Source organism: Corvus hawaiiensis, chromosome 2, assembly GCF_020740725.1.
Source record: "Corvus hawaiiensis isolate bCorHaw1 chromosome 2, bCorHaw1.pri.cur, whole genome shotgun sequence".
NCBI classification, from domain to species: Eukaryota; Metazoa; Chordata; class Aves; order Passeriformes; family Corvidae; genus Corvus; species Corvus hawaiiensis.
In genome coordinates, this window is record NC_063214.1 from 21,613,014 (window position 1) to 21,639,301 (window position 26,288).

Here is a 26,288-nt window from a genome sequence, read left to right on the forward strand (position 1 = left end):
TTCGGCCCCGAACGCGACCCTCTCCGCTGTGCGTGCGGGGAAACACGAACCACAACGCCGCAGCCCGGGAGCTCGGGCGAGCGTTGGACACACATTCTGCGAATTACTTTAAAAAGATCCAAAACATCACCAAAAACAAGCCCCACCGCAGCGCATCCCGCGGGCTGCTGCGACGGCCGGGGGGGAGCGGGGCTGTCCGTGAAGCCGGGCCCGCCCCGCGCTCCGCCCCCGCGCCAGCAGCCGCGGCCAATCACCGGCGGGAGCGCCCCCTCCTCCTCCGCCGCCCGCCCGCTGCGGCGCCGCTCGAGCTGTTTTTGCGCCCGGCCGCGCCGCCGTCGCCGCTCCGCCATGTGGCTGCTGGCCGTCTCCGTGCTGCTCGGCGCTTTGCGCGCAGGTGAGTGCCCGCCGCAGCCCCGCTCCCGCCCTCCTGTCTTCTCTCCCCTTCTCTCGTCGTCCTGACTCTTCCGGCTGCGGCCGCAGCGATCGCCCCGAGGCGCCTCCCGTGCGCCCCCGTCTCCAGCGAGTCCCGGGGCGGGTGCCCCGGCGGTGTCTCGGGCGGGGCCCCCGGGGTGCGAGGCGGGTGCGAGGGAAGGGCTGAGACGCTCCCCCGAGCCGCGGGAAGGGAAGGGGCGAGTGGTGGTGGTGGCGGGCGGGGGCCGGTCCCGGGGCCAGCGGGGCGGAGCGGCCGCCGCCCGTCCTGCCGCCGCTCGGCGCGGGGACTCGCGGCGCCTCTAGCCGGAACTCCCGGCTGTTCTGCTGGCAACAGGCGCGTGTGGGACTGCGGGTGCGTAGTGGTAGATCGCCATCATTTGGGAAATGAGCGGGGACACACACATAATCACACACACTGTCGTGGTTTGATGCTGGCCTAACTCCAGGCACCCACGAGAGCCGCTTGCTCACTCTCCTCTGCCACAGCTGGGCAGAGGAGGGAAAAGGAAAAAAAAATTAACGAACGCTTCGTGAGTGAGATGAGGACCGGGAGAAACACTTAAAGGGCAAAACAGGCTCAACTTAAGTTGCAAAGTGAGTTTACTACTAACAGAGTCAGAGGAGGATAACGAGAAGTAAAATAAGCCCTTAGAACACCTTCCCTCCCCAGTCCCTCCCTCCTTCCCAGCGACAGTGCAGGGAGACAGGACATGGGAGCTTGGGCAGTTCATCACCGAGATTTCCTTCCGCTGCTCCGGGAGAGGAGTCTTCCCGTGTGAGGCCATGGGGTCCCTCCCAGAGGAGACTGTTCTCCATGAACTTCCCCGGCGTGGGCCCACTCTCATGAGCAGCAGCCACACCGCACCTGCTGCAGCGTGAGTCCCTCCCACGGGCACACAGCCCTCCCAAAACTGCTGCGCTGTGGCTCTCTTTCCACGGGGTGCAGTCCTCCAAGGACAGGCTGCTCCAGCCTGGAAGCAGGGGCCCCCTCTCTCCAGCGGGTGTTCCACTGGATCACAGCCTCCTCCAGGCATCCACCCGCTCCGGCACGGGCACCTCCCCCACGGGCTGTGGGTGGATCTCTGCATCCCCCGTGGATCCCCATGGGCTGCAGGGGCACAGCTGCTTCACCATGGTCATTACCACGGCCTGCAGAGGAATCTCGGCTCTGGCGCCTGGAGCACCTCCTGCCCCTCCTTCTCCACTGACCTTGGTGTCGCCATGTTGTTTCCCTCACATGTTCTCACCTCCTCCTCTTCTCTGACTAGAATCCAAAATCTTGTAACTTTGTTTCGATTTTCTTCTTAAATGTGTCATGACCGAGGTTACCAACCTCTCTAACTGGCCCAGTTTTGGCCAGCAGCATGTCCATCTTCAGAGCCATCAGCCACTGGCTCTGCTGGACATGGTGGGAAGCTTCCAGCACCTTCCTCACAGGAGCCGTCTTTGTGGCCCCCCTGCTGCCTAAAACCAGGCTGTGCCAAACCAATACACACACAAAACAGCCGCTGTCATCCAGCCCCTACCACCACCACTCCCTGCATCCTCCCTGGGGCTGGCGGTGGGGTGCTCCCTGCAGAAGTTGCAGGGGAGAGGAGGGACAGCATACCCAGAGCTTTGGTTGTTACCTCCCTGTGCATTAGGGCAGCTCAGCTCCGTGTGCTTTCCTGAAACAGTCAAACTGGTCCCCTGCTGCACAAGGTCTAGGGTTGACAGCATTTCTTGATCTTTAACGTTAGATTTGTGTGCCATTGATGTGCAGTTGACATTGCACAATATTAAGCTCTTATTTCTCTGCCTTGAGAAGAAACTCAGTGGGGGGACAGAGCTAACAAAATTTCACCAAGGTGCAGGTGCTGTAGTGTTCTCTCAGTAAGCAGCACATTGAAACTTGCGTGTTTAAAGTTAGTGTTGAAATTCCAGTCTGGGTTCTGGGGTTAGCAGTAGATTGGCTTAAATACCAAGTGCCCCAGCATGGTTTGCATGAGAAGGCGGGCTCCCATCAGGTGCAGTGACCAAACTTAACCAGTTTTGTCAACCGTGTGCAGCAGTTTTGAATTTGCACTGCATGTGCCGCAACCTTTCTGTGGCAGCTTTGCAACTGCAAATTCTTCAGAAGCCCCCGTGCTGCTTAGTGTAAGGCTCTAAAATTGTCACCTTCATGTGACACTTCTAAGATGATAATCTACGAGAAAGTTGGAGGCTAATAGCCCACCCAGTAATCCACTGCCTGCAGGATTTGGTAACTATTGGGAGAGGGTTCTCTTGGCTTCCTCTTACCACCAGAAGAATTGTTGGGAAGTTGGCAGTGGAAGTACCATCTGCAGGAAGCAGTCGGGCTCCCTTTAGTGGGAGAGCAGCCACACAGCCTCTTCTGTGAAAGCAGCCGGGTCGCAGAGGACACGATCCCGCAAATCCACGTCTGTGTGCTCAGCTGGAGCTGCACCTCATTCCTGCAGCACTTGCTGCTGGAGCAGCTCACAGGAGTGCTTCTGCTCCGGCTCCAGGCGGAACGTGCCGGCTCCCATGGACTGACTACCCACCAGCAGAGCCCTGGAATCAGGAACTGACAGCTCTCTGCTGTTCTCTGCTAATAACAGGGAGAAAATTTCTCTCAAGTTTGTTCTAATTCCTTCAGGATGGTTGGGATTTTTATTGACTTTTGTAAATGCTTGGAAGTATTTCCTTTAGTTGAAAATCAGCTTTCTTGGTGAAATGGAGCCAGTGGTGAACAAATTCTTCCTACAAAATGTCAATGTGCTGGCTCTGAAAAAAAAGAAAAATCCCGAGAGTTGTTATCATGATTGAGTGTGAAACAGGTGTGAAATTTATTCCACAAAGAACCATTGAAGGTTTTAATTGTGTGGTTTTTATTAGGGCATAGGTTGAGGTTTGTGCATAGTTTCCCTTTGTTCTGCTTTTGTTGCTTTTATTAGTTTAAAAATGCAACACAGTGAGTAAACCAGAGAATACTTCTTCCTTCCTTGTGAAGTGCTGTCATGCATAATATATACAGAATCAGTTTATTTTAAGCTTTTAATATTCAGTAGTAATCCAGGAATCTGTGTGAGAATATTAAAGCAATAGTTAAAACAGGAGTGCTTTTTAAATGTGATCTGAGACTCTTGATTTGGGGATTTTGGGGGGGGGGGGGGGGGGGGGGGGGCAGGGGGAAGAGCTACTGCAAATAGTGACAACTTTTTTTCCCTTTCCTTTTTTTTTTCCTCTGTCCCCTTCCCTAATTAGGTTTAGTTGTTAAATACATATCATTCTGAGCTGGTTTTATACATGTGAGTACCAGTAGTTCCCTTGAAATCCCTGGAGCAATTCCAGTTTCTACGTTTCAGTGCTTACAGTATTAGGGGATTGTCTTGTTTTACATACCCTTTCCCATATTTGGTTTTATCAGATGGATGTAGTAAAGCATTTTGAATTATTAATGTCTCTGGGACTTTGGGGGAGCTATTATTATTAAGAAAGCTATTAAGCTTTGTTATGGTTTCTTACAAACAAGGAAAAATAGAGAAAATAAAATATTCAAACCGTTCATAGCTTACAGCCAAGCTAGTTGAATTAACCTCTTTCTTGTGGTTCTTGGTGTAATTTGTATACTGATGTTACAATTTCTGATACTCTTAGGAATGATGAATGGATCTTCATTTCTGATAAAATCTTGGTATAGGGTTCAGGTCTTTCTTGAAGCAGTGGTCAGGCAGTACTACTGTTTTAGAACTGTGGTGCAGTGTGGGAGAGAGATGGGAAAACTCAGCAGTGGTAGCATAATCTTGTGAGGTTGATTTTTCCTTATCTGCATTGAATGCTATTGTTAGAGACATTAGTCCCAGTGATTTGTAATACAGGTTGGTCATTTTTACAAGTTCTCCATTTTCAATTCTGTTGTGTATGCAGTCAAATACTAAGTAGTAATCTTATTTAATGTATGGTATTGTGTGTGCACCTTCTCCGTTGGAAAGGAAAAGAGACGGAGTTTGCAAGAAGTGATCTAAACCTATGGGCATTTGGCTCCACCTTCAGAGCTAAGAAGGAACAAGTGACAGAGCTTTCTTGACTAGGCTGCCCTGCCTGCCTTCTCTCAAAAGTGTGAAAGTCAGACTTTTTTCCCCTGTGTCCTTAATGAACTGTAAAGGAAGCTTGTGTGGAGCTGATGCCTGGACCACAGTTTCTAGATACCTGTGTGATCAGCAGCAAAAAACTGAACATCAGTGGGACAGCCTGTGGTTAATGTTATGTGTATGCTTTGCAGAAACCAGGCAGTATTTCTGCATGTGAAATAGGAGAGGCGTCCCAAGTAAATAAATGGCAACCCCCTTTTTTTTTTTAAATTTATGATACGTTATGGTATCTATACATTAAATGGGTGTGAGAATGGCTGAGTTTGTGTAGAGGAGTAAGTAGTATTATAATAATGCCTTTTTTGCATCTTCTGTTGATCCCTTAAAGCATGATTTTCTTTTTGTGGTTTTATGGGAGAGTTTGTTTTGTTTTTCCAATTCACCTGTTGTAATTATTTCTTCTTTGTTCTTGAGTATTAAGAAATAATTCTGAATGTGTCAATTTTCATTTTTCTTCATAGGTTCTGCCCAGTTGTCACTTGTTGGGACAGGTGTTATAGAAAAAAATGACTGTAATGAAACTGTAGTTTTACCTTGTTACGTGACTAATTTGAAGGAGAACAATGAGAATTTGATGCTTGTTACATGGAAAAAGCAAGGAGATATAATTTTTTCTTATCATGGAGGAAAAAAGGAGTTTAATATTAATCCATCGTTTTCATCTGCAAGATTGTTATCCCAGCCGGATTTAATCAAGGGTGTGGCCTCACTGGTGCTCAGCAGTGCACAAGCAACTGTTGGAAATTACAGCTGTGAAGTAATAGAATCGAACAGCGTAGGAGAAATAAAAATGGAACTTAGAAACAGCTCAGGTGAGTTGCCTGCTATTGTTTCAGAACCTGTTGGGAGGGAAAGCAAGCAAAATCTTAAGGGAAAGAGAAAAATAATGAACATGGCAATGTATTCCTTTAAAGTGAAAACACAAAAAATGTAGCACCCAGGCCTTCTAACTTGTAAGCTAATTTGTGTTATTTTGGTTTAAATGAGAGGGGAGTGCTTCCATGGGAAAGATCTGAACACATTTTTTCATTCTGTAATAATGTCTGAGGGTTATTTAGGTCCAGTATAGGAAAAGCTATGCTTTCCCACATCTTTTTAATTATATAGATGCTGATATATTCAGCAGTCTCACGTTACTGCATTATGTATTTCCGATCATCTTCCTGATATCTTCATAATATTGAAATGTGCACATCCATCACAGTGGCTGCAGAAATCTTTTCTTGGAAGAATTGCTTCTTGCAACCTTTAACTCTACTGGAAAACTACAGGTAGAACTAATAGAAATTCTGTTTTAAGAGTTCTAAAACTCAATCTGAAGGTAGGCAGTTTTCTAGTGAGGTTGAAAATGCTACTGCTAGGTGGCAACTTGTTACGGTTTTCTAGCATTAAATGTCATCTTCAAAAGATGGTGTTTAAAGTGATGTTAAAATGAATGCGATTCAGTAAATTAATTTCTCATCTAGAGAGCTATTTTACTTTATCTTGTCCGTCCCAGCCCACGTTCTCCAGTGCCTCAGCTGTTGGATAATGGGTTTTGCTGTACATGTGTGCTCTGTCCAGTGCTGTGCAGATGTGACTGTCACTGGACATAGGTGTGCCCTCTTTATCTGTTCTGCATGGGAGACTTATCTCTGGAGACCTGGTCAGAAGCACTGAATGTGTTGCATATGTGTAGCACATATGAAATATTTGGGAAGCTCAAACAGATGTTGCTTGTGTCCTGCTGCAGACATTTGTGTAATTCTCAGTTGGGTCTAGTTGTTGAGTTAACCATACACTCTGGAAAGCAAATGTGATCCTGAAACTGACAGGGGCACAGCCACTGAAAGTGAAGATGCTACAAAATCATTCACTTCTTAAAACACTGCAAAAACAGGGAAAGAGGTATACCCAGTTTCCGTTTCCTTCATTCTCTTACAGCTTACTCAGCCTCTTTTGACTGTTTATGCCATTCAGTGTTAAGCTCCAGAAGAGGAAGGAAGGCTTGAGAATGTAGTAGAATCAAGTCCCATTTTCAAGTTTTATTTTCTCTGTGTTTATAATTTTGGAATTTGTGTAAAGACAACAAAGCAGGAAACTGATATAATTTTTCTAATTTCATTTTCTAGTTGTCAGTTGCAGCGGTGAAACACCAGAGGAAAGATGCGGTTAGTGAAATATTCATAGTTTTGAGGTCACATTAGGTTTGAGTGTATATGCTAGAAAATGCAAAACTTAGGTAGCTAAAGGTAACACAGTCGCTTGCTCTCTCTTTCAGTCCTTCTGCACAACTTTTTGCTGTTCGCTCCTCCTTGGTGCTCTAGAGAGGCTCTTGAGACAATAAGCTAATAGAAGAAAGTGTAGCAAGTGAGTTTTGAAAAGGGTTAGTGGATAATGAAAATCCTGTACCAGTCTTCACTCTGTCATTTCTGAGCAATGAATTCATTCTGTCACTACTAGCATGTTCCAATTGATGCTTTTACAAAGATAGTCATACAAGAGCCAGCTATCCTCCATCTCTCTTTGGAGAATTCCTGGTTTCACCTAGGCAGTGGTAGCAGAGGGAGCAAGATTTCTGTGCAAGCGCTCTCTTCTTTGTGCACACACACTTTCCTGATCAGGAGAGTGACTGTCAAATTTCCCCATTTTCTTTTCTTTTTCCTCTCTTCATCATCTCTTTTCTTGCTGCTTTTTCTCTTCTCTTTTTTCCCTGTCCTTCTTCTTGTTTCTTCTTTTCCTTCTCTTCTTCCTGTTTCTTTTCCCTTTTACGTCTTCTCTTCACTCTTCTTTCCCCCCAGTCTGGAAGTCTCTCTTCTTAGCTTGGAACTGACTGCCCTATATTGGCTCTCAAAATACTGCTTTATGCCAGGAGTTTAGTTGATCACTATGAAGCACCAGAGTAAGGGAAGTATAGTGCCAGGAAAACACATTCAACAGTTCCTCTTCCTTGCATGTTGCATGTGTCTGCAGTATTGCAAGCGCTTCTGTACAGTAAGTTCTTTCAGACTCCAGGACTGGACCACACGTGGTTCTGTGTTGCATGCTGAAGCCCCAGCAGACACCAAGCTTCTTGGCTGCTTTCTTTTTGTCATACTTGATAGAGTCATCTGGAGATGCTACAGAGGAAGGGAAGTGGTTCTCAGAGTCTCTGCTTGCACTTTTTCTTTAATCATCAAACAGCATAGCTGGGATTTGGCTTATCTAGGGAGAGGTCACTGTAAGTTACTGTCCAGTATTAGTTGCTTTTTTAATATTGCAAATGAAGCAAAAAGTCTTCCTTTAAACCATTCAATAAATTACCTTGTTTTGCTAAGAAGTTCGCAGATACTTCTCCATTTTCTTGCCTTCAGCTTAGCGTTTGCTTTGTATTTCTGTCGTATGCACTGTATCTTCTGTGACCTCTTCTGCAGGGAGGGACGGGAAGGAGGGAAATTAGTAAACTTAAAAGCTGTCCTCAGGGTATTTAATTGGCATTGAAAGTTGGGAGGTATTGCTGCTTAATTACATATTTCTGGAGCAACAGATAGAATTTTTATATATGGAGAAAAAATGCAACAAATATGCATCTTCATTAAGATGAGAAATTTCTTTGGAAGCAAATGTGCAGGCAGAGGAACGGTGGCAAGTATAACGTAAGAAATGGAGACTTTGGATTCCACTGAGTGAGCCTAAATGAAGAGATGAGCAGAGATGCAAGAATTAACTGCATTTTCTAGTTCAGTGGAGATATTTTCAGAATTTTATGTTGGAAGGTGGCTTACAGGGTCTTAAAGCATGACTGAACAGCCTGAGGCATCCAAAATGCAGGGGAAAAAGTCTAAATGGATGATGTTGGGAAGACCTAAAATTAACAAGGCAGTGTTTCCCTCTCACTCTAGGCTAGCTCTCCTGTATTCCTTACCACACATTGGGATTTCTTCTGGAGTTACTGCCACTGAAAGTAGAATAGAATAGCTGAGGAAGCATCAAATTGGACTTCTCATATCTTCTCTGCTTAGCCTAAATACACTGTTTTTCTGATTTACAGAGATTTTTGTAGTTCCACAAGTTCAGTAGCTTGTAGTGCCAAAAATTAGCGCCAGCATATTCTCTGCTCCAGTGGAAGTTAAGACTTCCAGTTTGGAAAACACTGGTATAACTTAGGGAAGTACTGAAAAAGTAGGTTGTCACACAGATCAGGGAGAGAGAAATGCATAGGTAGAAGACATAGGTTTCTTAGCCTATTATAATTCTTAAAGCTAAATTACATACAGTATTGGGCAATCTAGGGTGTAGCCTAAGAAGAATGATAAATATAAAGCCAATAGCCTCAATTTTTGTTCTCTTCCTACTATTTTGCTTTGTTTATTCTCTAGGATCATGGTTCCTTCTAGTGGAAAGGGCTGTCATCATATCATTGATGAGCTTACTTGTTGTTTTGTGTGCAGCTCAGTTAAGTGTTATTGGTAAGTATTGACTCTTTAATTCTTTGCAGTTACTGATTTGTCCTGAAATCACTTCTATGCATAAAAGCATCCATGTAAAATGAAAGATGGTGCTCACGTCTAAGAGATGTGTGGGAATTGATCCAGATAATACACAGAGATGTGGTGTGTGTGAAGCTTTTCTTCACTGTTGATTCACCATGACATTATTGAATAATTCAAAAATCTTTCATTATATGGCCATAAAAATCGATATGAGAGAAGGATGATGTGCTCTCTTCTTAGTGTAAAACTTTTCATTAGTCTTTTAGCACTGGCTGAGTTATTATTTAACACTGACGTTAGTGATTTTGTTAAATGTTTTTGGAGGCAATACATGCATTCACCAGTGTCAGACATCCTCAGATGTTCTTTATACACTGGTGTCCAACATCTATGCAATGTAGAGTGTGTTTTATGTCCTGGCCTTTCAGATGATGCAATTTGTTACATCAGTCTTTGAGGTTTTTCAGGCTTTTTCAATTTGTAGACTTCTAAAAAATAAATTAAAAAAAATATTTCAGCTAAGAGTCAAGTCTGTAAGAAGTGGAAAGAAATTGCACTCAGTGATTTGTAATAGTCACATACATATTCAGCCATCTATATATAACTTCTTTTATTACTTTTTAATGAATCTCTGGAAGTGTTAGGTGACTCTTCAAAGGTCCATCCATGGTCAAAGGTTGAAAAATTATATGTATTTTAAAAATTACTTTATTTCTGTATTGTTGTATTCCTGATTTTCATATTTTATACTGGTGTAAGAACCTCTTACCTGTTCAGGAATTGTCATTGTCCTGCATTCATAGCGGAACTTCAACATTTTTGGGAAAGTAATCATTTCATGGAGAAGCACTGTCATTTCGTAAGAATAATTTCAGCTTGGATGTTTTTGCACTTGAGCAATTAATTGAAAGGTCTTGGCCTCTCTGGGGAAGAGTTGTGCTACCTCTAACTTAATAAATATGGTATATATAAGTATTTACTGTTTGCTGGGATTTTTTAGTTTGTGTTGGTGCATTTTTTTCCCCTTAATTTGTACTCTTTCAGATAACCTGTGAATCCACCAATAGTACTTAATGCCTTTAAATAGGTTGTTAAATTGGGCATGATTTTTCTGTGTAATACTTGGGAATGTATGTTTTCTTAGTTTTGTGGGTTGGGGGGTATTGTGTTGGTTTGTTTGAGGTGAGGGTTTTTTTGGGTTTTGTTTATAGGAGTGGCTTTTTAGGTGTCACAAGAAAGAGAATGAGACCTGGAACTTCTAAATCCCTGACACTCACCCGAGTAACAAAATCACTGTAACATTTAAAAGACATTTAAAAGCAGTGCATCTACCCGAATTAATCTGTACCATGTCCCAAAGTTATTCTGATAACATATCACCTGCATTGTATGGAAGGAGAAAGTAAGAATTTGATTAGAACACCAATGCCAGGTGTCATTTTTCTGAGTAAGCCATATTAACCATATCAAATAATGAAAACAAATTAAGTCTTAAGGAATGTACATAGTTTTAATTTTTAGGAGTTTGAGTTTCTTATTTAGGAAGAGTTCTAATCATAAATCTGTGTTTTAGTGAGAGAGTCTGTATGTCTGATTGTTTTCCTCTCTGTCTCTTTAAGGATTAAAGTATGAAATTGAATCTCAGAGGAAAGTGTGCAGTATTGTAGCACTTGTCATCTTTGCAGTTGTAGCTGGTGTAGGCGCTGCTCTTTTTGTCCAAGGTAAGTGATTAAAATTGCTCCCTTAATTTAAGGGAATAAGAGCAGAAAAGAATCTCTTCTCTGCTGTAGTATGGAAGTTAGTAGCACCTATTAATTGCCACCTACTAATTTTTAAGTAAAAAAATACGCAGACTACAGCAGAAACAGCATTGGGATTGTCAGGCCCTCGAGTGATCACAGGAAGATACAGACTCCAAATTTATGTATATTTTCTATCCTTCTGCTGTGGGTGAATATTAGGGACTAGAGAATGACTTCTGGTGCTTCAGTGGGATTTCTTTCTGAACCCAGGAAACTTGGGGATGTTAATGATTTATGTTTGTTGCTTTGTGCTTTAATCCAGTTAACAATTCTGGTTTTACTGACTCCCACTTAAATGTTTGCAGATGGCTATACTGTACAGAGTCAAGCTGGTCTTGGCCTAACTGTAATCCCTGCGGTGATTTTGGTACCACTTCAGTACGTCATGTTTGGAATTGGTGAGTATTTATTTACTCACTAACATATGGATAGAAAAAAACTGAGCTCCTCCCATAATCTACAACGCATTCTCATTTATATAAACAGGTGCTGCAGTAGCATCTGGGATTCATCACATTTATAGTATCTTGAAACAAAATGTTTAGCCTGTGTTTGTTGGGCTGAGTTGCTTCACTGAAGGAGTTACCTGCTACAGTGAGATTTAGGGTAGCACATCTCACACCTGAGTGATTTCTGCTCTCCCTTCCTGGGTTTAGGGAATGGGTTGAATAACTAGCTCTGAGAATGTGTGTTCCATGTTTTCCTACTTGTGGTTTGTTTATAATGTTATTTATATTTACATAATTTTATGTGTGTGTCTACATAAAAGAGCCTTGACTTGAAGTGACTTGCGTGTTTTGTTATCATGCTGACTGGCTGAGCTTAGAATTCAGGAGAATCTGATTTCTAGCTTTATGCAATTATCTGCCTTTCATGTCTCTGTAGTTAAATTTTATAATTTTGTTTCTCTTTTCCTAGTTTTTGACAGTCTACCGCAGGCAACGTTGGCTCTGATAGGTTTGAAACTTCTTGGATATATAATTGCTGTGGTTGGTTTTGCACTGTGTGTCCCAGGTAAGCAGTTTGTCTTCTATGAAAGTGTGCTTTTTACTCGTCTACACCTGATGTTTGTTTATTTCTAATACTAAAATTTTGTGAAAATGGCTTCACTACATGGAATGTTAGCTAGTAACTCCTATAAATGTAGTTTAGGACTACTGTGCTAATGCTTTTTTATCTGGTGAAAGAAGAATAGCCCAAAGGCAGTATTACATACATCAGTTTCATGACTGCATTCTGTGAGCAGCTGCTTTAAAAAAAAAAGTCAATTGTTTTAATTTTGCATGCTAGTGTTGATTTTGGGTGACTATTATTGTTGTTCTTTCTGAGGCCTAGGGTATTTAGAAATTAAATAATAATTTTCTCATGTTCAGTGATTAAATCAGTAATTCCTTGCTAATCTCTGCTTGTATGCAACTGAGCTCATGAATATTTCAATGAATACCATTAAAGCACATTAAGAAGGTAAATGTAGAAATAGTGAACTTGGAAGTGTTCTTGGGCTGTAAGTGTGGTTGTGGCTGATGCTCTGTTTCATCACTGAAAAACTGTCACTGTGGTAAAGGAACACCAGCTAAACACCACACACAGTGATGTCCCTTATCCTTGCCCCTGGTCTCCCTTTGTCCCCTCCCTGCCTTCCCCTGTGCCACCAGAGAACCCCACAACAGAGAAAATCCAGAGCTGGGATTGAAGATGTAAGTTTAAACTTACAGTACAGTTGATGAAAGAATGTTCTCAATTGCAGTGAATTACAATAGAGTACCTAAAGTAGTAGAATAGTTTAGCTAAGCTGGATAAATCAGTAAATGCCTCTGTGTCACTAAGGAATGTACACAAGAAAAGAAAGATGCAGCAGTAGTTTGGGGATAGCTTTGAAAGTGAAATGAATCATGCCTGTCTTTATCAGGTTTATTTATTTTACTAATCAGTTATATCTGAAAATAAGAGTTTGTGCTTTTTTTCTGTCAGTTGATACAGATTTTTTATTGTGTTTTTCCCAGCCTGTCCTCAGTTACATGGGTCTGTTCTGATTGCTGGCTTAGCTATTATGGCTATTGCAAGTTTGCTTAGTCTGGCTTACGTGTTTATTATGGGTAAGTAGCACCTAATATTCTGCATTATTTTCCTTTCAAGTAGACATAATTTATTTGAGCACGAGGTGCAATTTTGCAGTTGCATAGTTTTAAAAATTGCTGAAAAGTTGTCTGTATATGTTGGCTTTGTTTCATAGAGCATGTGGGGAATCTTGAGTTAAGAAACCTACAGTTTATCATCATAAACTGTTTCGAGATCAACATAGCCAAGTTTCTTAAGGAAGAGCATTTCAGTTGTAGGAGGGATGTTGCTGTTCAAGTTCTGCAAGCTTAGAATGAAGAGAGCAAAAGGGTGTCAAGGATTCTGTAGAGTGGGTTGTGGGATGCTGGTGACAAAAGCTTATCAAAACATGGATTTAAAGAAGTGAAATCTGCCTACTGATTTGCACTGGTTAGAGGTAGGTTAAAGAAGTGCAGTTTGAATGCACACCTTTCATTTTAGTGAATCCTGGTTCTCCTCATATTTAACTTTAAAACCCAGGAGAAAAGAATAGCAAGGCTTTGTTTCAGAAACTGGTCTGTTCATCAGATCTCAAAAAGATGAGAGACATAAAGATGTGCTAAATAAGCAAAACTCAGAAATTCTGTGTGATTGGAGTGCTGGCATACCACAGCTCTACAGCTTGGGTCAGAGTGACATTTGTTTCAAGCTGTGCATGAAGGCTCTTCAAACACCTTGTTGTTTCCACCTTCTGTGGACACAGAGGATATGTTTCTTCCAGGCTCCAGCTGTTGAAGTGTTTACAGTGAGTGCAGTCACAAGTCTGCACTGAACCATGCAGTCTCCCAGATTTGGTGGGTACACACCATGTGTGGGCATGGCCAGAAATACGAGACCCTGAGACAGTGAGAATTTCCAGTAGAGAAGAAATTAAGGCAGAATGCCTAATATTTGATACCCAAGATAAATGAAGATGAGCCAAAACTATGGCAGACATGGATCAAGCCTTCTAATAACAACAATAAATTCATTTTTTTTGACTTTGGTTTACTTGTATATACTTGTATTGACTTCAGTGCTGTGTGGTATTGGTCTGCATAAATGTTGCATTTCTGGTTTGATTGTGCTGGCTGAAGAAGTCTAATGTAGATTCTAGCATGCCAAAATAAGCACAATGAAGTAGCCTAATTCACCTTTAGGCACACCTGAGTGCCTGAGTGAGGCAATTCACACACTGGACGTGATAACATTATTTGATTCCTAAACAGAAGAGTGCTTAGAGGCTCCTAAGAATTTCCAGATCATAAAATTAAGTACCTTTGGATAGGGGAAGCTTCAGTTATGTGTGTTACTACTCTGTTGCAAGTTTTATCAGTAGACAATACCATTTCCAAGGTAACAAGTGACATGATGAGAGGAAATGGCCTCAAGTTGTCCCAGGGGAGGTTTAGATTGGATATTAGGAAAAATTTCTTCTCTGAAAGGGTGGTCAAGCATTGAAACAGGCTGCCCAGGACATGGTAAAGTCACCATCACTGGAAGTGATGTTTAGGTGTGGCACTTGGGGACATGGTTTAGTGGTGAAGGTAGCAGTGCTGGGTTAGTGGTTGGGCTTGATGTTCTTGGAGGTCTTCTCCAAACTTAACAATTCTACGGTTCTGTGTTTTTATTTGGTTGATTGTGACATTCATTCATCTGCCTGGTCACTTTTTTGTAATTATTTTAGGTTCCAGAATGAAAGATCATCCTCGTCCGGGGGTAAGCTTAAAATTAATAAATTTGGGGTGACTAGATGGCTCAGGGGAATGTAGTGAGATACTGAACCTTTCTTCACTAGTTCGAATTCAGACCAGGTTGGTAGCAAGCAACAGTTCTGGCTGTGTAACAGATGTCCAATGTTGAGTGAGTTGGTGGTCTCCATTGTCCCTATTGAGTGTGTCTGTAGTACTGTAATTGCCACCCTGGCCTAGGGCTGCTCCGACTGTTGTGCCCAAATGGAGTTTCCATTGCTGTCACTGAAAGGTGGTGGATGTCAAGGGAAGTTTGGCCTTCTTTCACAATGCACTCTTCCACCTGAATATTTAAAAGACATTTTGCTCACCTTATTAAAAAGCTTTTTCATTAATGTGAGTGCAAAACATCCAGGTGGCCTGTAAGAAAGACTTGAAAGGTTTTTTTCCTATGGTCTTCTACACCAGAACCCTTTGGTATTCTCTTCAGTTCCTGGCTATACAGAGGGCATAGCCTTGACCTTTTTTCTGATTTGCTTGTAATGCACCCTAATTTGATAAGACCTTCTGAACAGAGAGAGTCTGTCTTTAGGTAACACAGAACAAATTGAAAAATACCTGGATTTTTTTTTAAAGAAGGTTTTTCAGTCAGTTTTAAATTGTAGAATAATAATTTCCAAACCAGTAATTTTCACAGACTTACACAGTGTTTTTGAGTGATCTATGAATGTGAACTGCCTGATTTCTGGTGTTTTCCAGAAGCAAGGGAAAAGGCACAGCTGTAAAATACCAGTAAAATTTCCTTGTAGCAGGGGGATCTGGCAACTATTAACTCATCCCAGCTCTTAGATGCCAGCCATCATTTGAGACACATTTTCAGGTCTCCAGTCTAGAGCCTGAGACCCAGCTGTTGAAAGAAGATGGTTGCTAACAGTGAGAGCTGACTGCAGTTAGGACAAGAGATTTTTAATTTTTATTTCCTTTGCTTTTGCCTCATCCATTTTCATTTTAAGGAAGAGTATTTCAGAGGATTGGCCTTTCTTTATGGAAGGATTAGAAGTGCCCAGAGTTAAAAAAAAATAGAAGATAAAGAGGTTAAGAGAGAGTTATGTTATAAAAATGAGCTGAGAAATGAATTGAAGATATGCTTCATGCAAAATGAAATCTTGCCTTTATCTAACATCCTTGTACTTACAAGTAAATGGGGCAAGAGGAAGTTCTTTTTTTTCTTGGTTTTAGTTGTAAATAAACTTTGAACTAGAAACCAGCATGCAAAATAGCATCCTTTGATGGGAACTCTGTTCTCTTTATGAGTTCCTCTCCTCACAAGGTGGTCTTCCATGGCAGCAAGGATTTGAGAAATAAAGAAATAGCCACAGCAGCACAGTAATGAACATCATGTTACTCTCCCAACTGGGGGCAGGAATGAAATCAAAAGAAGTTTTTAAAACTTAGAGGTCACTGGAAACCACAGCAAGTACAAACAAGTTTTTTGCAGCTGCAGATAGCCAAGGGCAAGATACAGAGGAATGCAAGTGATGTGAATTGTGTCCATGAAGTTATGGCTGATACGGAAAGACCTGGTGGAAATTGGAGTGTGTTAATATGCTGCCTGTTTCCATCAAGGGCTGTTCAGCCTGTATTGCTGTGCTTTGAGGCAATAAATAGATGTGAAGTAATTTTAAGCATACACTTCGATTCTGTGTCATCTAAAGACTATGGAAAACTTAATATTGGTGAAGGGCATCATTTTGACACTGGGGCACACTTAAAAAATTACTCTTGAGATTTTCTTGAGTCGGAGAGGGAAACGGTGTCTATTTTGAAATCTGCCATCTTAACCAAGGAGTGATTTTTTTTGTTTTTTTTTTTTAGCATTTCTGTAGATTGCGTGTGTTGTTTCTGATGATTGTCTACCAGACTAAATGCACAACTGTCGTGTATTTCTTTTTGAGGAAATTCCACTTGGTTTGCTTGGCTACTAATTTTCTTTTCTTTTTTAGTCCTGCTGCTTTGTTACTAACCATTGATCAAATGGCAGAAATAATCAGTTAGTTTTTAGAGCTAAAAACTAGTATCTGCATGGCTTCCGCTGCCACCTAGGGGTATTTCATCTGGGTGAACATCACAGTAAGGGAAAACAGCCTGGAGAATGCAGCTATTGACTGATACAATTTTTTCTCAGACCTTTAGTCATTAATTTGATTAACATAAAGCTTTCTTCATTTTTATAGAATCACTACTTACTGTATATGTCAATTAGAGTAATTTAACTGTGGCCAGCCAGAAGTAAACATGAAGGCTTTTTATACATATATATATTTTTAAATGTTTTGCAGAAAGCTGTAGAAGAACCACTAAATGGTAGGTGATATTCAAGGTTTATCTTCTAATTAAGGGATTAATTGTGGATAAAGATGGAGCCAGTAGTTCTAATTCCTAGTACCCCAGCACTGAGATGGCAGATCAGTGTGGCAACTTATGTGGCTCTGTGAGTCAGTAAGAGTTTAGTTTCTCGATGAAATTTTGCCTGCAGCTCCAGATTGCCTGTTCTATTCCACTGTGCTTGCAAGCCAGTGGCATTGTTTGACTGTTTTAGGACACATCCAGTATCTCACAATATTATATGTCCACCCTCTTTGCTTTGCAAAATGTCCAGCTTTTAAGGGAAAAAGAGGGACTAGTCTTGAAAATTGATGTTAATTCTTCATAAGGATTTATTTAGGTGAAATACTTAACAATCACAGCAAAATCTTTCCTTGCCACTCTATTCTTTCGCACTTCTTTGGGTTGGGGAAACTCTCTCATGGTGTTGGGAAACTGACAGCACTTAAGGTGAGGGAAATTTACAGTGAAAAAGGGATGGCTTTGATACTTAATTTTTTTTGCTATTATGTTCACTAATTGGCATGCTGACTAGTAGCAAGTTCTAACCTGAAGTTTAGAATTAACCTGAAGTTTAGAATTAACCTGAATATTAATTATGAAGCATTCCTTTCTGTTTCACTCATTACTAATCCATTTTTTTTTACTTTTAAAGATGCAAAAGGAGTGATGTTAGAATGATGGTAAGTCTAACAGATACTTACTTTAATGGCTAAATATTTGAGGGCTTTGATGTTTACAGTTACCCAGTGCTAATCTGATGAAATCTGGAGGACAAGTTTCAGGGCACGTGTTGTTCTTATTCAAATTATATTTATTGAAAGGAAAGAATATGTGTATTGTATATCAAACAGAGGGGAAGAATGTGTATTCCCTAAACAGTGAAGAGGATGAGTCAGTGAGAGAACTGTGCAATAGTGTGTTTCTGGTCAAATAGCTTTGTTTCCTTTATGCTCATGTAGTACTAAAGATGCCTGGAATGTTTCCTTGGTGGTGGGTTGTTCTGTTTGGGGTTTTTTTGGGTTTTATTGTTGATATAACTAAGCTTTCTCTATGCATTTAATTGGTGATCTTCCATGAAAATTCACAGGAAAGTGATTTAACTCTCTCCCCCTCCCCCCTTCTTTAGGCATTACTTGAATTCTCTGGGTTTTGTTTGATTTTATTCCAATCAGATTGCTCTCATTGAACAGCTTAATTTTAGGCTAGATGATAAGGTTTGAAAACAAAACAGTAGTATTGATTCTTTTCTATTCAGAAATTATACTTTTCATGGGAATAGGATAAAAAAAGCACTTGTTGATGCTATTGGTACTTAGGTTTGTTCCTGAATTCTGAGCAAGCTTGTCATGAGGTATCACTAGACCCTTAGCCTAGGAGTCTTGCATTCAATTACAACATTTTGCTACTTGGGATAAAGAGTAAGGCCACTCCAAATCTGTTAGCTCACTTGAAATATTTTTATATCATGCCATTTCTAGGAGGCATGAACTGACAAATGTGCAAATAAATGAGGTACTAGTTAGCTCTAATTGGAAAAAGGTGTATGAGTTAGTTTTAAAAACAGGCTTCCTTACAAATACCAAGTGCTGTTTGGTTTGTGTTACTTAGGACTACTACATGGTTCATCCAAATATCCCATTTAATTATTTTCTAAAGCAATAGGAATACAAGCAGTTCTACAGTACAAAGGACAAGTGCACTGGTGTCTCATAAACACATTGATAAACATATATACCAGTTAGAATAATCTGAGCTGGATGGAGTGGAAGGCAGGGCCTGCTCCAGAGCTGGCTACTGCTTGTTCTTCACAGAATTGTTTTGAGATCAGGGAACAGATAGATACTTGCCAGTCCATTGCATTCGGAGCAGACCAGAAGGGAGATCAGGATGGGCTCACTGCAGTTACCTCATACTGCTGAAGAACAAGGCAGAGTTTTGCTTGGAGATCCAATTTTAAATAAGTTGCCTGTTTTTTCTTGGGTCTCATACAGGCTTATGAAAACCTGCCTTCTAGTGCTGAGATAGAGCTTCCAAAAGCACAGAAATTGCCAATTACCCATTTCATTTTAGGGTAGAGCTAGAAGCTTGTCTGCTTTTTCTGCACTGAAAGATGGCTCCTAACCAGTGACAGAAGGTTTTACAGATGGAAGGCAAGTGCTCTCACTCACATGCTGGAGGCAGTAACCTTTTGAGCTCTACCTGCTTTCTACCTTAACCTTCCCTGGAAAATTGACACACAAACTGAAGCAGGGATGAATCAGATGCTGAAGCTGACTAGCTTACAAAATGGCATACGTGAAAGAAAACTAGCATTAGAGTATCTGGACAGGGTTGGACAGACAGCTGAGCCTGTGAGCCATTTCAGCTTATTCAAATTCACGAGTGAAAGCTTCAACACAGTGTCCACCTTTCTTTTGTGGAGGGGCTGAAACATCACTTGCTGTTAGCAACACCTTTTTCTACTACTTGAATGCTAAATGTGCTTTCAATTTTGAAATGAAAAAAGAAGATTTAAGTTGTAACTTGCATAGGCAGCACAGAACATTGCTGTTCTTCCCAAACAATATTTCTTTGTCTTTCTTTTTAAATTCCCAGAACTGCAGAGCTATGTGATGCGTATATAAAAAGTACACCGTTGTTGATACACCGTGGCCTTGAAGATGCACTACTCAACAAGAAGAAATTCAGGAATCTAGTTGTTTTGCATGTGTGGCAAAAGTGCTTTTGATATAAATGATGTAATTTTATAGTCACAGCAGCTGTAGCAAGGAACATGTGTGTTTGCCCACATGTGATCTTTATTTTCTTTTGTTATGGTGTATATGGGATGGTCGAGGGTGAGAATATAAAAAGCACTATTTGCCCAGTACAGAGTCTCCCTGCAGTAATCCTTAGTGGTATTATTTTCAAAAACTATCATTAATCACTGCTTTGATAATGGGCCTGCTGAGCCCAGAGATTGCAATACCATTTAGACTATTGTTTTCTTTATTTGTGTGCATGGACAAAGTATGGTCTATGTGTGTGATACAAACAGGAAGTAGAGATTGTACAAATACATCTTTTCTGACATTCAGCAAACTTTTATAAAAAAAGAATAAAAAGTTACACGCAAAGTTGCGTAAGTACAAAGTTTACTCCCAGCTCTCTTGAAATTATTAACAGAGTTCTAATTCCATGAGACATTAGTATTCCTCTCTGTGGACAGTAGTCATGTGTGCTCTGGTGGCTGATATTTTTGTCTAGTGAGAGGGCTCTCCGTGCCTCCTCTGTATCCTTTGATGAGAAACTGCTCAGCTGTTGGAGCCTAATTCAGCACTGGAATTACAGAGCACAGGAGCTGGTAATCCTAATGCTGAATGTGGTTCTTGTGTGTGTTCATGTTGTGCAGTGTGTGGAACTGGAAGCAATTTCAGGCTTTCTTGACTCAGTGAATTTGTGAAAGTCGTGGATGCTTCATAAAAACAGGAGTTGTCCTATTTAGTGTATTTTTGACAGAGTTTAAAATCTTCTTTTCTTGAATGGAAAAGAGCTATATAATTTTTGACCCAAGTTTGTGTTGCTGCCATTTTATCACAAATATGTAAAACAAAAAAGAGGAGCTGATGAGGAGTGAGGAAGCTCAGTTTCTGTACATATTTAAGTGGTACTGTTAAAAACCAGTTTACTAGGACTTGTACATTCCATGAGATTCTGCCATGTTTTACAGCTGTTTTGAGAGTTGTTCCAATATAGTTGGCTGTTTCTGGACTTCGTGTATGCTTTGTAGAAACCTTGACACTGTTTCCTGTTTGTACTAAGGTACTGTATTTCAAAGGCACACATGGTTTTCTCCTTCTAACAATTTAAAACTTGGTTTGGAAAGCTGTTGCCAAACAGTCATGTAATAAAATCCATGTTTTTAAAGATCCTGAGTAATTTGGCACTTCTCAGAGTTGAATGTTACAAGCTAAGGTTCATATCCATGTTGTGGGTGCATAGTGTAGGGATTTGGGTCTCTGCACGTTGAGCTCTGAGTCACATCAAGAATTCAACAAAACAAAACTGAGTGTCTCATTTTACAGTAGGTGCTGTTGTAATCGTCCCTCCTGCCAAGGCTGTAGGATTGAGCCATTTAAAGCAAACCATGGGCCAGCCCTCACTGGGATCAGTGGTACTGGACATAGGGAAGAAGGTCATCCATGCCATAAAACCTGGGAGAAGCATGTATGGCTCACACTGTCCTACTTTGTCAGTGGGAGTGTTCATGTAAGATTTGAGCTCTTACATATGAATCTTTTGATACAGGTTTTTCCATAATCTCAGTGATATCTAGATAAAGATGGGAAGTGGTTCTCCACTACAATTCAGTATAAAAATTTTTCTAGTTAAGTACTGTGCAGTGCTCCGTGTTTCTAACTAGTGATTCCCTTTGGTAAGATGAAAGTCTTAGGAGAGGAATAAAAAACCAAATCAACTGTTGAGTTCTTTTGAGGTATTCTGCCTTATAAAAAACATATATAATAGCTTTATGTTAATTTCTGTAATGCAAACTGCAGAACCCCCCTGTGTCACCGTGGGATCAGGCCAAGCTGTTCCTAGGAATTGTCAAAACATGAGGAGCTCAGCGGCTGTCTATGGGCTGCAGAATCACGGCCCCAGAAATGGGAGAAACACACCATCCTGTTAAGAGCTGGATTTCTTGTAGGTGTGAATTTAAAAGAGAGTTTAAAAAGTCATTAGTACACCCAGCCAGCTCTTTCCCACCAGTAATTTAAAACCAAAGTTGTTCATAACTGTATGCTTTCATTTGTGTGTGTACATATGTGTGTATATATAAATATAAAGACATTTTAAATATCTATAGATCTATAGTCTTTACCCAAGAAATTGTTTTTATTTATGAAATGATTTTGTAAATATTGTGCTAATATACTTAAAAAATAAAGTCATTTTAAGTTGTTTTTGCAGGAGATTTTCTTGTTGCTAACACACTGAGCTTCTGTAGTTGCTTCCATAAATTCATAGTCATAGCTGCTCTTCTCCCTGTCTTTATGTAGTGCTTACTGCATCTACAGAAATGTTCTCAGTGTTACATAGGCTGCTGCAGATGGTTTTGGGTGGGTTTCTCCTTAAAAAGGTCATCCAGATGGTGAAGTGAGTGTGTAGGTTGCCTTGTAATAACTTCAATTACGCTCTCCAACATCAGCCATCAAATGTTGTCACCCCAGTGTGCCGTGGGAGGAAATGAGAGCTGAGGAGTAACGAGCTGCTGCTGCCACTGCATCTTTAGAAACAGCAGAGCAGCACCTCTGTCCAGTCCATCTGTGCAGCCCTGGAATGGTGTTTCTGTGAGAAGAGGATCCCTTGTGTTACTGCTAAAGCACTGCTGCAGAAGTTCTGAATTGCCTGAAGTTGTCTTTGATGTTCATTTCACTGTGGAGAGAGGAGCTGCAAGTCCTGCCTGGTAGTCTTTCCACTCACATGGCCTCTTCAGTGGAGCTGAGCTGATGGGAACAGTGGAAATTATTGGTGATTTTAACTGTGGCTCTTGAACTTCAACATCTCTGCAGGTATGTTTTGTGGCTTTCCTAGACACACACTTTCCTCTCAAAAGGAGCCATGAAGCACCATTTGAGCTATTTAAACAGAATTTTAACAGTTTTGGAATTTTCTGTGCAGGGACCCAACTGCAGGGTGAACTGCAAGCTCAGGAAAACTGGTCCTAAAGCTCAGGAAGACTGCATGCTTGAACTTTGAGGTGAGAGAAATGGTGCTAATCTAAATGTATGTGGCTGGAGAGTATGTCAGCACAGTACCATCAGAGATGCCCAGTACCTGTGATCCAGACTGCTCCAGTCAGTTCAACCAGGAAAACCAACCCAAACCTGAACTTCCAGTCCAGCAGCCTTCTGAGAGTGCTTGATCAGAGCTCCATAATTGAGCAGTTGCTACCAAGTGACTTGCCTAAGAGTAGAAGTCGGCAGCCTCTGGTTTGTTCCACTTCACAGAAGAATTTATATTTCTTTTCTATGGAAAATAATTATTTTGTGCTCTAGTGCTCTCTGCCTTTGTCATAGATACAGCCAGTACTGTCTTGGACTTCAGTGCCTCTTGCTTCCTGTATCCTTGAGGACTTGCAAAGCTTTCATGATGAAAAGGGGTAAACCAGACTTTCTCGTTTCCCTGTTGTTTCCCTCCTGTGCCTGCTGCAGAAGCCCAGCATGGGTAGGGCGTGGCCTAGTAGTGTACCCCAAACCCTTCATGCTACAGCTAGGCTGTGGGGAAAGGGCAAGGAGCACTCATGAAGTACAAGAAAAGGGCAGAACCAGATTATTTTTCAATGAAATGATGAATTGGCAAGAAACTTTAATACACAAATATAAATAGTATGGAGACACGGATCATCTGCTTTGGGGGAGGAAAGCTGCAGTGTTGAAACAAGTTTCGGTTTCCTTCTGTTCTCTCGCTTGTTCTTCCCTGCAGAGGGGAGGCTTTTGAAATTACTGGGCTGGAGAGTGGGTGCAGTGAAGGGAAGAGAGAGTCTGCCATGAATGCAAGTTTGGTGGGAGAATTAAAGAGCATAGGAACTGCAAGTTTGCCGGAAGAGTGTGAACAGTTCCTCCTAACGTTGCTAAAATTGGTACTTCTGAACCTGTCAGAGTTATGGGACTATTTCTTCACTGAAAGGGTTGTTAAGCATTGGAACAGACTGCCCAGGGAAGTGGTGGAGTCACTGGATGTGGCACTCAGTGATACAGTTTTGTTGACAGGGGGCTGTTTGGTCAAAAGTTGGCTTTGATCTTGGAGGTCTTTTCCAACCTTAATAATTCCATGATTCTGTACAGTGCTGCTGTCTGCATGTGACCAAGCACCTGGGCACATGGAGGTCCTTGGGGATGTGCAGTTGTCACATGAAGTCAGACTTTACCTCCACACCTCAGTGATGTCCCCTGGGCACAGCAACTGCCTGGTGCAGAGTAAGGTCTGGCACACCTTCAACTTGAATTAAAGTACTGAATTTTACTGTCATTCACAATTTATGTACCTGCAGATAATGAAAGATTTTGAAACTGATGGCTCTAGTAATTAGTCTGCCCCCTTTCCTACCCCATCCCTCACCCCCTCTGCCTTTCTTTTAAGGCTGCACAATGGGTGGCTGCAGGTTAAACTCGGAAAGGTTACCAGACCTGTGGAAAAATAAAGGAGACAATATTTTTCAGAACTTGGCTTGAGGATACTTGTATTTGGTTGCATTCATTTAACTTTCTTTTTTGTCTTCCAGAAGTGCTGCAGGAATTGCTTTTAGAGAAGAACGTTTGGTTTTATTTTGGGAAGTTGTGGTTTTTGGGGTTTTTTTTGGTGTGTAAGAAAGCAGTATTCTTTAATAAACTAGATACATGGGAAAGAGGGCAAAAAAAACATGACACATCAGTGGAGATTCGCTGTGCTGTTAACCAGAAGGCTCATCCAAGGACAAATGGAAGTTCAGACAACAGAAAGGAGAAAATGGATCTATTTAGATAAATAAATCAAAATACATTTAACATCTATTCATTGCAATTAATTTAAGTTTAAGCATAGCCAATTAAGATAGTTTCACTGAAGAAAAAGGTGTTCAGGGTTCTCTGACATTTTGTACTAGTTCAGCTCAGTGAAAAAGAAAATTCAGCTATTGAAGTGGAAGTAAAGGCGCTGTGTTGTATGCAGACCTCTGCAGCTATGGGGAGTTAGCCTAGGTAGGTAGGCCTTGGAAGCTTTGATTTGTCCCACATGAAGAAACACTGAGAATTTAAGGATCATAAGAAAATTATATAAAGTGTAATTAAAGGAGCTCAGCATGGAAATAGATTCCTGCACTGTAATTACAAAACAGTGAGGTTTTCAAAAACAATCCATCTGGAGCTGGAAGTACAGTTAAGAATGAAAATGCTGCACCATTGACAGAGCCAGGCACTTACTGTTCTGGGAAGTTGGTGAGGTTTTGGCTGGCACAGATAAACAGGTACCACTGTAGGAACCTAAAATGTCCTCCCTTACCTGGTCTGTAGGTAGGAAAAAAGTTATTTTTTGATAGACTGAGCAAGCTGAAAACGACTGTGGTATTATTTAATGTAACAATGTAAAGAAATTGGGGGTAAAAATAGGTGGTGAGGGGGAGGAGGGCACTTGTTTTTTCTTTACCCTTACCTGCCCTGTCCTCTGATGCTGTGGCCACTGGAGAACCCTACCACCCTCACAGCTCTATTTAATAAAGGTGATGATACTTGATACTACCCTAGCCCTGTTAGATTGCCTTTCACACTGCCCTTTTTTCCTCATACCTGTTCTCTGGGAATGGTATGAACCAAATAGTAAGGGGCAGTTGGGGAATAAAAGAAAATCACCATATTCTGAACCATGAGGTAGCTGTTGGCACTGCAGTGGCAGTACACCAGAGCACCAAAGCATAAACAGCTTTAAATGTCATACTGAGCAGGCAGTGAAGCTGGTTACAGCATCAGTGAGGAGGTACAATTAACATATAATTAAAAATGTCATGACTCTGCCAGTCACAGGAAAGGTGACGGGGAGAAGGTGGTTCCTGTCCCCCAAGGCCAGCTAAAGGAGCTACATCACCTCCATTGGTGACAGAGTGAGCTGTTGATGTGCTCTGCAGGTGAACTGAAGCACAGGGCATGTCCAAAGGCAAGGAGGGAAAAGATGCTAAAACCAAACAAGCGGTGCAAGAGAAAAGCCCTGTGCTGAAGGGTACAAGTCACTACTTGTTTATTTACCAACCATAGGAAACAGCCCCTTTACCACGTGCACTTGGTGAGGGACTGGTCCATGCCCTGAGCCTGCTCTTAATCCAGATTACAGCCTCAGGCTGGGAAACCTGAACAAAACTACCTCAGTGCATAGCAGGAACTGCCAGGCCAAGAGTTGGGGAGCAGCAAAGGGAAAGTGCTGGGAGTTCACAAGGCTTTGTAGAGTAGAGCAGAGACTGGCAAAAGGGAGGAGGAGGGGGAGGCTCCAGCAGTATTTTCTCTATGCCGAAGTGGTTGTGGGGGTTCAAAGCAGCAGCTGTAGTTGGTACAGTTCACCAAACTATGGGCAAAGCCTTCCCTTGCTTTCATGCTGCTCCAACACCTTTAACTTCCCCAGCAATTTTACAGCAAGACACTTTTGGCAGGTGAGAGAAGCCTGTCTTCCTTTGATACTTACCCCAATTGTTTGCCATCACCAGTTCAGCTCAGGTTGGTTTCAGCCTTCCTGAAGAGGAGAAGTGAGACCGGGTTTTTTGTCGAGTTGCTTCTTAGTATAAATACCTTCATTTGGAAGGTGGCCCCCTCC

General features: G+C 41.5%; 1 protein-coding gene across 6 annotated transcripts; it reads left to right on the plus strand.

Annotated features, from left to right (window-relative positions):
- CD47 (CD47 molecule) lies at nucleotides 1-21,916 on the plus strand. 6 transcript variants are annotated; one of them, XM_048293752.1, is made up of 12 exons: nucleotides 277-394; nucleotides 5,027-5,377; nucleotides 6,677-6,715; nucleotides 8,903-8,992; nucleotides 10,636-10,737; nucleotides 11,124-11,216; nucleotides 11,737-11,832; nucleotides 12,822-12,914; nucleotides 14,582-14,613; nucleotides 16,925-16,949; nucleotides 17,626-17,653; nucleotides 19,569-21,916. In XM_048293752.1, exons 1-11 carry the CDS (start codon nucleotides 349-351, stop codon nucleotides 17,649-17,651), a joined length of 993 nt encoding a protein of 330 aa, XP_048149709.1. In that variant the 5' UTR covers nucleotides 277-348; the 3' UTR covers nucleotides 17,652-17,653; nucleotides 19,569-21,916. The 6 variants fall into 6 exon arrangements, with proteins under 6 accessions (XP_048149712.1, XP_048149713.1, XP_048149711.1 ...); XM_048293755.1 differs by lacking the exon at nucleotides 16,925-16,949 and having other exon boundaries at nucleotides 1-394; XM_048293756.1 differs by lacking the exon at nucleotides 6,677-6,715 and having other exon boundaries at nucleotides 1-394.
- Nucleotides 21,917-26,288: the final 4,372 nt, after the last annotated feature.